The sequence below is a fragment of the Ornithorhynchus anatinus genome, chromosome X4 (genome assembly GCF_004115215.2).
Source record: "Ornithorhynchus anatinus isolate Pmale09 chromosome X4, mOrnAna1.pri.v4, whole genome shotgun sequence".
NCBI classification, from domain to species: domain Eukaryota; kingdom Metazoa; phylum Chordata; class Mammalia; order Monotremata; family Ornithorhynchidae; genus Ornithorhynchus; species Ornithorhynchus anatinus.
The window spans coordinates 3,337,096-3,348,375 of record NC_041752.1 but is presented as its reverse complement, the minus strand read 5'-3'; the positions used below and the strand labels follow the sequence as shown (position 1 = coordinate 3,348,375).

Genomic DNA, 11,280 nt, shown 5'->3' with positions numbered 1-11,280 from the left:
TAGAACTTCTTTATAGTATAAGGACTTCTTTTATTCCCTAAGGAGACATGGAATCCAGGTTGTTGTAAGCATGATCTCCAGAACCTACTGAGTCATGGTCAATAGTTTAGCACTACTGAGACCCACCCTCTTTGGATCCTGATCCCTTCAACGCTGTTATAGAAACAGGAGAAACACTGACTACTCCAGCAGGTGCCCTTAGAATATAACATCACTGCAAAGTGCCAGGCAGATTGAAATGCCAAACCTGAACAATAAACGCTCAGTTAATACCACTGATTGATTAGCACTAGGCTGAGATCAGAAGGGGGCTGGTCACTATCCGTCGTCCTGAAATATCACAGGTTTCCCTTCTTTCCTAGTGTATGGGAACGGAGTTGAGGCAATTAGTCACCGCAAAGAACACTCAAAGGTCCAGGGATTTTCCAAGGGAAATCTCTGCTCCAGGGAAAACTTCTGCAAGTGAAATCTAGGAATGAGTTGATTCAAAAACTGCCGAAAGCAAGACCCCTGCTTTTTCCTCCTTTCTTCCCCCGGGCATACCATCTCACAGAGAAGAAACAGTTCAGGCCTTTGATACAAACCCTTGGAAAGATCTCAGAAAAGAATGGTTTTTGTACCTCAAGCCCAAGTCTCCGAACGCCTGGTGTCTGGATAAATACTTCCTCCTTGAAATTTGAGATGAAATTTCTAGAAATGTTTGCATCATTTGAGAAGACGCTAATTGAAATTCTAATGGGTTGTCAGCCAGGAGAGTTGAAAACAAGATTAGAATAAATCGTGAACCACAAGTTTCATATAATGTAACGAAGCATTAGATCATATTAGAATTCACTGATGCCTATCTCAACCACATTCCCATGCGTATGAATAAGATCTCACTATCACTAACAATGGAAATAACAATGATAATAATAATGGTGGTATTTGTTAAATGCTCACTATGTGCCAGGCACTGGATTAACCGCTAGGGTAGATACAAGCAAATCGAGTTGGACACAGTCCCTGTCCCACGTGGGGCTCACAGTCTCAATCCCCATTTTACAGATGCGGTAACTGAGGCCCAGAGAAGTGAAATGGCTTGTCCAATGTCACACAGCAGGCATGTGGTGAAGCCTGGATTAGAACCAATGAATTTATGACTCCCTAGCCCTTTGCCATACTGCAGAGGGGGCCGGGGGGACCGGAACATGCATAGGGAATGGATATGAATATATTAATCGTGAAACTGCAGTATAAATAATGTGAAAGAAGGCCACATAAACCTGAAGAAGAATGAAGATCCAGCAGTGTAGTAAACGGTATTGATTAAGCTTATGCCTTAGAGTGGGAACTACTCTTTGTGCTGCGTTGGGATGAGAACAAAGCAAACTTAAATACAAATGAACAGATTTATAAACACACCTGAGCCCACAATAATAATAATGTTAGTATTTGTTAAGCGCTTACTATGTGCCGAGCACTGTTCTAAGCGCTGGGGTAGACATAGGGGAATCAGGTTGTCCCACGTGGGGCTCACAGTCTTAATCCCCATTTTACAGATGAGGGAACTGAGGCACAGAGAAGTTAAGTGACTCGCCCACAGTCACACAGCCGACAAGTGGCAGAGCTGGGATTCGAACTCATGAGCCCTGACTCCAAAGCCCATGCTCTTTCCACTGAGCCACGCTGCTTCTCCACAAACGTCTCACTGTTTAGGCTGAGGAGGACAGGCTTTGGAAATGAGAAATAAATCACAGTACATCCAGCAACAGACAGTGACAATCCTAGGAAAGGAAATGGTTCAGTGTCAGGGGCTGATTTGGGCTGTTCTATGAAGGAAAGATGAGTTCTGATCTATGCCTGTAATATCCATGTACAGGTCGAAAAGGCTGTCAATTTCTCCAAATCGGAAAGAAAGAAATCATGGAATGACCTGGGTCCTCAATGGGATTTGAAAGATGTATGGGTCTAGAATGATCATCAACCTAACTGCTCCAAATCTGTGGTATCGCTATAGCCAAAGAATTGAAAAGCAGCTCTCAGTGGCAAAGACGTTAGGGCCATGTTGGAAATAGAAACCTAACTTACAGTACCAGTATGAAGAGTGATTGTACGTTTTGTCAAAGAACAATGAAAGAGCTTTCCAACACTGAATACAGCAGAGTCACCATCAGGAGTGATTTTTTTTTAAATGATGTCACAGAAATTAATATATGTATTAAAATCCGAAATCCATTGAATTTTTTTGTTGTTGTTGTTGTTGATTAGAGATAAGACAAAATGGGGGCCTTCCAAAATCTAAATTTCAATAAGGGAAGGAGAGGAGCATGAGTTGACTTTGCACTAGTCTATGGGACAAATATCAAGGGGATTGAATGCCGATGTTGGGTTTCCTCAGTAACTGGTCCCGGGTGTTCCTGTCAGGCCTCAGCAGGATCACATAGATCTTGGGCCCAAAGATACAGCCTAGGAGCCCAGCGCTGGAGGCCAAGATGGAGAAGACCTCCACGGCCACCATGGCCTTGCCCTTGGTGCTCAGGTAGGTGGGCAGGAAGGAGATCCAGACGCTGCAGAACACCAGCATGCTGAACGTGATGAACTTGGCCTCGTTAAACGCGTCGGGCAGATTCCGGGCCAGAAAGGCCACCATGAAGCTGACCAGAGCCAGGAAGCCCATGTAACCCAAGACGCAGTAGAAGGCAGTGACGGAGCCCTCGTTGCACTCAAGGATGATGTGTCCAAACTCAGCCTGCGTGTTGAAGTCAGGGAAAGGGGGAGAGGTCCCCAGCCAGAACCCACAGATGGTTACTTGGATCAGGGAGCAGATGAGGACGACACAGTTAGACACGCGGGGACCCATCCATCCCCGGAACCTGCTCCCTGGCTTGGTGGCCCTGAAGGCCAGGACCACTGTGATGGTCTTGGCCAGCACCGAAGCCACGGCCACGGAGAATATGATGCCAAAGGCAGTCTGTCGGAGGAGGCAGGACACTGTGCTGGGGCGGCCGATGAAGATGAGGGAACAGAGGAAGGAGAGCAAGAGGGAGACGAGGAGGATGTAGCTGAGGCCGCGGTTGTTGGCTCTGACGATGGGGGTGTCTCGGTGCTTGATGAAGATCCCCAAGGTCAGGGCTGTGATCAGGGAGAAGAAAAGAGCTGAACAAATCAAGGTAATTCCCAGTGGGTCATCAGAGGAAAGGAAAGTGATGAGTTTGGGCAGGCAGCGGTCTCTCTGTAGATTTGAATACTCATCTTCGGGGCACTTCACACACTGGGTGGCATCTGCAAAGGAAAGTCCGGTGGGCTATTTGTTTCTATACTTCACTTTTGCTCACTCCAGTCCCTTAGAAATATCCGAAAATTTCTCATTAAGATAATATGTTGGCAGTAATAATTACTGTAAGTTATCCTAATTATCATCATTATTTTTAAGTGCTTATCATATTTCAAACATTGTTCTAAGTACTAGGGTAGACACAAGTTAATGTGGTTGGACACAGATACTGTCCCACTTGGAGCTCACAGTTTAAGTAGGATAAAGAACAGGAAACCTAATCCCCATTTTTCAGTTGAGGAAACTGAGGGACATAGAAGTTACGTGATTTGACCAAGGTCACACAGCACTGACTTAGCAGAGCAAGGGTTAGAGGCCAGGACCTCTGTCTCCCAGCTCATGCTCTTTCTACTGGGTCATACTGCTCAGCGATGTGTACGTTCTAAATTGCGGGGGCGGGGGTTGGGAAGGAGTTAGAGAATCGAGTTCTGATTTCTTCAACGTTGTAATAATAATAATAATGGTATTTGTTAAGCACTTACTATGTGCCAAGAACTGTTTTAAGCGCTGGGGTAGATACAAGGAAATCAGGTGGTCTCACGTGGGGCTCACAGTCTTAATCCCCATTTTACAGATGAGGTAACTGAGGCACAGAGAAGTTAGGTGCCTTCCCTAAAATCACAGAGCTGACAAGTGGCGGGGCCGGGATTAAAGCCCACGACCCCTGACTCCCAAACCCATGCTCTTTCCACTAAGCCACGCTGCTTCTCCCGACTCCCCCGGGATTCTCCCGTCTGAAGTCACTATCTAATCTGTGCTTTGTTTGACACAGTCCTCTCTTGGGTCTCCTTTAATCTCTCTAACCAATTTTTCTACATTTATTTCACCAGCAATTCGCCTGCTTTCAAACTCCAACCTATGCTGGCGATCTCTTATGACTCTTTTCTCCTTTCTCTTCTCGATTCTACATTCACTCTCTTGAGCAGTCCGTTTCTTCCTATGAGTTCAAGAACCGCTTCCCCACAGATGACTCCCCATTCGCTCTTGCAAGCCTTAATTTCTCACCATCTCTGCATTCCATTTCTCCTCCCTTCGGGATATCTTTATATGGACAGGCCTCCGTCATCTCTCAATATGTCCTAAACTGAACTCATTTTTTGCCCAAATCCTCTTTTCCATCTACATTTCCCGTCACATTTGACACACTATCCTTCCCATGGCCCATGGCCATGAACCTTGGCCCCTAGGAGCTCACGATCTAAGAATTAGGAAGTAGGTGCTGGGATTTTGGCAATAGACACAAAATGAAAAGCTAACAAAAATGTAAAAGGCATAGACGATGATAAACGTGACACAACAGCAAGGTGTTAGGCTCAGACCAACAGTCACAGAAGTCACAGTTACGATAACGCTCACGGCCTTCTCATCACTCTAAAAGTTTAGAAGATGTGCTGTAGATATTTTTCTCCTTTCCCCTGGTGGAGCAGGTGACCTGGGGAACACCGGCCTTCCAGAGGAGGACAGCGGCATTCCCGTCCGGCTGGTCCCGAGGACTGGGATCAGAAAGACCAGGAGAACCGCTCATGTGTTTACAGCTGGCCAAGGCCTTCCTAAAATGAAGTAGGGGATTATTGGAATCTCAGTGTTCAACAAATCTCATTTTTTTACATCGATTGATTCGATAAAATAATCAGCAATGGCCCAGCTGTGATGATGACCAAACCAACTAAGAGGCAGCCTTGCAGCTGGATGCTCTGCGCGATGTTGATCTCTCTTCTGGTTTGCGGATCCCACTCCCAAACTCAATGACTTTCTGGATTGCTGTTTGGAAGGTCACGGAGTAGGAAGTGGTGTGAAAGCAGTGGCCCTATTGTACGGAGAAAGATTGTAGAGTTGCTGAGATGGTTAGCCAATTGCCTCAGGGTGGAGTACCCTGGGAGTTTGGAATCCTCCCTAAGTATCTGGTTCCCTGCCAGACCCCTACCTGTCTCGTTGGAGATCTCGCCCTCAGGGCAGGGGGAACAATCATAGCAGCAGACAGCCTTCCCATCCAAAGCTGTTCTCCTGTATCCGTGGCTACAGCTCTCACTGCACACAGAGTGCGGGGTCTGAGCATTGTGATAGAGAGAAACGACAGTGAGAAAAAGTGGTTGTCAGTTGGGGAGGGTGAAGAAGATGCCATGGGAATGTGAGCACTAAGGAGGGATAAGGGATGTGCCTGACTCTATAGAAATCATCTTGATTCCTATTCTGGACCCTTTTATTGGCATAGATGAGAGACAATTCAGTGTCTTCATATCCAGTCCAAATATCCTGTCCCTTTTCCCTGCATAGTATTGCCTCAAGGAAACTACAACTGCACATTATCTATGGGAGAAAAGTGAACCCAGAGATGCCATTGGGGAATGGCACAGAAAAGGTTAATTCTGGAATAGTCTTTCTCATAAAAGGTTGATACAAAGGCAGAAGAAGTACAAAATCCATAGGGCATTCTACTATCACAGACCTTGTGTTTATATAGCAGCGTGGCTCAGCGGAAAGAGCCCGGGCTTGAGAGTCAGAAGTCATGGGTTCGAATCTCGGCTCTGCCACTTGTCAGCTGTGTGACTGTGGGCAAGTCACTCAACTTCTCTGTGCCTCAGTTACCTCGTCTGTAAAATGGGGGTGAAGACTGTGAGCCATAAAATTATGGCAGGTCTGGATCACTGCTACATTCTTTGGACAATGTGCTGACTGAGTCCCTGGGAATCTGTCTACACCAGTAACAACGGGAAAAAAATAAAGAAATAGGTTCTAGTTGACCTCTTGGGTACCCACTCTTCTTGGTGGAAGATGAACTATCAAATAGCCTTATCATTTCCCTTCTAAATCCATCCTTTCCCTCCAGTAATCCATAATGGTTTGAAGGTCCTGAATTTATCCAGGCCACTTGAGTGAGCTGATATTTTCTTCCTCCATTGAGTTGTGCTTCCTGGAGTGACAGATTACATTTATTTATGCCCTTCTAGGCATCTCCTAATTCTGTTGTATTATGCTGTCCCAACCACTTAGGACATAATAAATGCTCCATCGGTATCATTGATTGATTGATTCGGGTGAGGCACTACTATAGAGAGAGTTGGAGAGATTATCCAAAAAAACCTCAAACTAATCAGAGCCATTGGGTGTCGAGTTGGGGAGGAAAGCTGTTTACCAGGGCAGAAGGAACACAACTGCTTACTGGACATTTGGGTATTGACTAAGGGTTTGGTTGGACTGCTAATATCTTCACATATACAAACGACGATCATTTTTCTCACTTGTCTCACCTGGGTGAATCCGTTCCACACAATGGCCTTCTCGTTAATGGTTAAGTCATTACCCTTAGAAGCCTGGGGATTAAACTCTCCGACCTTCAGTAGTACAGATGTAGTCCACCTGGGTATCTGCAAATTCAGTATATCGTAGCTCAAGACAGACTGACTGTTTCCATTTTTGTACTGCTGGTTCCCAAGGCTGGTATTGAGCCAAAGCTGCCTCAGGAAGGAGTGGAGCTGCCAGGAAGATAGAGTAACAACAATAATAATGTGATATTTATTAATTACTTACTCTGTGTCAAGCACTGTACTAAGCACGTAGTTACAAGATAATCAGTTCCCACATGGTGCTCACAGACTAAGTAGGCGGGAGAGCAGATTTTCAGTTCCCATTTTGCAGCTGAGGGAACTGAGAAGTTAAGTGACTTTCCCAAGGTCACACAGGAGGTAAGTGGCGGAGCTGGATGTAGAACCCAGGTCCTCTGACACCCAGGCCCTTGATCTTTCCTTGAGGCCTCGCTGCTTCTTAGTGCGGGACTAAACGGCATAGAATATCACATAGGGAAGGGAAGTTTCCAGTCCTAAACAAAGGAGGCTCTGCCCTAGAAGACTGAGGGGGGAACCTTACCCGCCACAGAGAGGGAACCATGGTGTCTTCTGTCACACTCATTTGCTTCTCCGACCAGGACAAGAACATTTCATGGAGCCCACGGGCCAATGTGTACACAGCACTGTACACGGTGTACTGCACCCCAGACATCTCCACATCAGTGTTATGCAAGAAGTGGCTCTCCAAGCTCTCGTTTCCCTTGCATTCGTACAAGGGCCCGTTGCTGACAAAGTTTGCAGATGGAAAGTAACAGCCAAGTTCAGCTTCCCAGAACTCCTTGAGAAAAACATCATCTGGGTACTTCAGAGGATTAGCTGCTCGAAGGAAAGCTTTGAAATTGGGAATTTCATCCGTGTGGATGGAAAAAGACAGGGAACCTTGGAAGGATCTGTCATATATGTCATAATTATTACTGGCACTGATGTCCCAATGAGCCGTGGCGATCCAGACCTTCCCGAGAATATTAATCCAAGTGGCAACCCACTTAAACATGATGAGGGAGTCGATATCACCGTAGACAATGGCCACATTGACCAACATATTATTCATTTTGGAATAGAGTCGATGGGCCTCTATTGTGCCGTAGTATCCAGTTTCAGGAATCCGATCTGTGAAGGCCACACAGACTCCGTGTCTGTCCATCTCTCCCATCAGGTCCCAGGCGAACGTTTCACCTTGAACATTATCGGAGACCACTAGACTGACCCAGATCCAGCCAAAATGCACCAACAGTCGGACTATTCCACGCTGCTGGGCGGTGCTCCTTGGGGCCACCTGGTAGAGGGAGGGAAACTTCACTGGATCCATCAGGGTGGGGTCAAAGGGGCCGTAGGTGATCTGGATGAAGATAACCCAGATCAATAATAGTTTAAACATTAAGATTTGAAGAAGCAAAAGTACTAAAACTGTATGAACTGGATTTGAGGATAAAATTATTTTATCACTAAGCTAATGTATATAGATTACTACACTTCCTTTGGAGTCTAAATTGGTTCCAAGAAAATTGAGAGTCAAACAAAAGGGCACTGAGTTCAGAATCGAGTCCTCTGGAAAATAATGCAGAACATATTAATGCGTTCCTGATTTTTTTTAAAAAGCTCAAAACAGTTTAGATATATTATTCTGAAGTTATTTGGAGTTGATGTAGTTAATAATCAATTCACCCACAAATACTGCGCATTAACTTACACGATTGTTTAAATGTACAATGTTTAAATCATAAAACGTTAACAACATGCTCGCATATGAAAATTGAAATTGTGCTCCTTTTTGACTTTACCAAAACTAGAGCTTTTTTAATGTCAACTTGACTTTCACTTGAGTCCAGATGGTTCAACACAATGAATTTAACTCCCAGGAGTAAGGCCAGGGCGGAAACCCCAGGGTTTCGGCAGCTGCCTGTCCGCCCCGTTGTCACTCTAGGACCTACATACTTTTTAGAGAAGCAGCGTGGCTCAGCGGTAAGAGCACTAGCTTGGGAGTCAGAGGATGTGGCTTCTAATGCCGGCTCTGCCACTTGTCCGCTGTGGGACGTTGGGCAAACCACTTAACTTCTCTGTGCCTCAGTTACCTCATCTGTAAAACGGGGATTAAACCGTGAGCCTCACGTGGGACATCCTGATTACCTTGTATCTACCCCAGTGCTTAGAACAGTGCTTGATACATAGTACGCTCTTAACAAATACCAAAATATCATTATATAGAGAAGCAGCTTGCCTTAGTGAAAAGAGCCCGGGCTTTGGAGTCAGAGGTCATGGGTTCGAATCCCGGCTCTGCCACTTGTCAGCTGTGTGACTGTGGGCAAGTCACTTAACTTCTCGGTGCCTCAGTTACCTCATCTATAAAATGGGGATTAACTGTGAGTCTCATGTGGGACAACCTGATTACCCTGTACCTACCCCAGCGCTTAGAACAGTGCTCTGCACATAGTAAGCGCTTAACAAATACCAACATTATTATTATCGTTATTACTTTTATTATTATTCCCAGCTCACCGGGGGCTCAGTCACCTCCGAGGGCCATTTCACCTTGAAATCTTCGTATTCTACGTGGACCGCTGAAACGCTCCCCTGTGGCAATCTGGAGCGAGGGGCCGTTCTGTCTTCCCCCAAACTAACCCGCAGCCCGGGGATCAGAACCCACTTTCCAGGTCTTTCTGCTCAACAAAGCAGCACAAGGCTCAGCAGAGTCCTGTCCTCTCTTCCCCATATCCCTGCGGGAAGATTCAGGAACCAGGACTCCAGCACAGTAAGGGAATTTCTAGTTTCTCCCTCCTCAGGCTGTCCCTCATCCAGAACTAGGCAAGCGTTTCACATCGGAATAATAATGTTGGTATTTGTTAAGCGCTTACTACGTGCAGAGCACTGTTCTAAGCTTTGGGGTAGATACAGGAGAATGAGGTTGTCCCACGTGAGGCTCACGGTCTTCATCTCCATTTTACAGATGAGGGAACTGAGGCACCGAGAAGTTAAGTGACTTGCCCACAGTCACACAGCTGACAAGGGGAATAGTCACCCAGATCACTTCTGAACCTAAGGAGCAGAGGAAAGGCAACTAATGTGAGAAACCGAGTGATATCTAAGCAGTTTTCCAAGTCTCCCTTTGCACACGGGACAGAGGATGAATCTGACAACACAACTCGAGAAACCTGCAGAAATTTCCCCAGAGATGGCTAGTTGCAGACCTCGGTGTGTGTAGAGAGGTTGGTGAGGGTAATGAGTAGGGGACAAGCTGAGCTTCATGCGTTTTGGGATTAGACTAGGAAAGGGGGTGATATTGCCCTACCTGCGGGAATTTGTGGAATCCTAGGATATTGGCCATGGCCAGAGACAAGGAGGATTTGACTCCGCCGATGACTCCCACCAGCTTGCTCCGTCCCTGGCAGCTGTAATTGGGAACTGTCCGCCCCGCTCCCGAGAGCAACATCAGGGACTGCTCCACGGCCAGCCTCTCCCGGAATAAGGTATCAGAGATGTGGAATCCCAGGGAGACGTTGGGCAGGAGGCTGGGGTCCTTGTTGATCTGCTCCACGGCAAACACCAGGGCTAGGACGTGCTGGATGTGTCTGGGGACACGCCTGCAGGAACAGGGGGTGAGGTTTCTCATAATTTTGTGCAGTATTCCACACGCAGTACATGCCTAATAAATTTTACTACTACTTCTAGAAATGGGGGCTTTGTAAGATAGCTTGGTGCAGCAGAGGTCGAGCACTGGGAACTGGGTGGGGGGAGTCAGGGGCTTGGGAAGGCAGAGGCTGGGGCTGTTGTGGGCTACGGTTCTTGCAGATGAAGCAGAAGTAGCTTGTCTTTGGCAGGAAGGGAGAGGAAGGATATTACTAAGTAACGGGCCCGGGGGAAATGAGAATTGAGCTGACAGCTGCCGCCTGCCCTCTGGCATTAGAAAGCAATCAGGCACACGGAGAACGGAGAGCAAAGTAACAGGTAGAGAAACTATAGAGCGTGGAGATTCCTCGGCAAAGCTGCTCAGCAACATCTAACAGTCACAGCAAGCCCAGCCGCCCTACTGCTCGGAGAACGCAAACAATTCCTTGTTGATTTCCAACCTTCTAGCACATCTCATAGACATTAGAGCCATATCCAGGAAACACAACACTTACGCAAATCTGATGTCAAACCAAAACGGATATTCGCTGAACTCCTTGGGATTCCCTTCAAACACATTCAGAGCTAAGAGCCCCCCAATGAGCAAATCCCCGTCTTTGTAGTATCCCCGTGAGTAGTCCCGGCGCAAGGAGCACTGATTCCCAGACACCGAGAGAAGTGTCTGGAACCCCAGCCCAAGCAGCAGTAGCAGGCTCAGCATCAGGACCGCTGTTCCCCGTCTCAGAACTGTAGCCCTGACCCTTCCTTCAGCTGAGAAGGATGCTGAGCCTCAGCCAGCCCCCAGTCTGAGTCACTGGAACCATCGATTTCCCGTTGCAGGCAGTCACAGACTCTGGGACACACACACACACACACACACACACACACCTGGGAAACAAGCCTGAGTTGAGCAATCCCGGCTCAGACCTGTTCGGGAGATATTTAAAGGCTCAGAGGCTCGGAGTTATTGACGGTGGGGGAGGGAGTCTTTTTCTTATTACTTCAGCTCCACCGAAG

General features: G+C 46.8%; 1 protein-coding gene across 1 annotated transcript; it reads right to left on the bottom strand.

Annotated features, from left to right (window-relative positions):
- Positions 1-565: 565 nt before the first annotated feature.
- LOC100075237 (vomeronasal type-2 receptor 26-like) lies at positions 566-10,984 on the bottom strand. Its single transcript, XM_029054184.2, has 8 exons — positions 10,779-10,984; positions 9,947-10,238; positions 9,305-9,317; positions 7,181-8,076; positions 6,565-6,681; positions 5,241-5,364; positions 2,398-3,264; positions 566-639 (listed from the first exon to the last, which is right to left on the bottom strand). Exons 1-8 carry the CDS (start codon positions 10,982-10,984, stop codon positions 566-568), a joined length of 2,589 nt encoding a protein of 862 aa, XP_028910017.2.
- Positions 10,985-11,280: the final 296 nt, after the last annotated feature.

Bases quoted from the DNA above. Each gene is read 5' to 3' on its own strand.
- LOC100075237 (XM_029054184.2), bottom strand. From the start codon at position 10,984: ATGCTGAGCCTGCTACTGCTGCTTGGGCTGGGGTTCCAGACACTTCTC. The intron at 10,239-10,778 runs GTAAGTGTTGTG...CTGTTCCTGCAG, and splicing joins TGGTTTGACATCAGATTTGC to GCGTGTCCCCAGACACATCC. The intron at 640-2,397 runs ACACCCGGGACC...GACACCAGGCGT, and splicing joins CCTGCTGAGGCCTGACAGGA to TCGGAGACTTGGGCTTGAGG.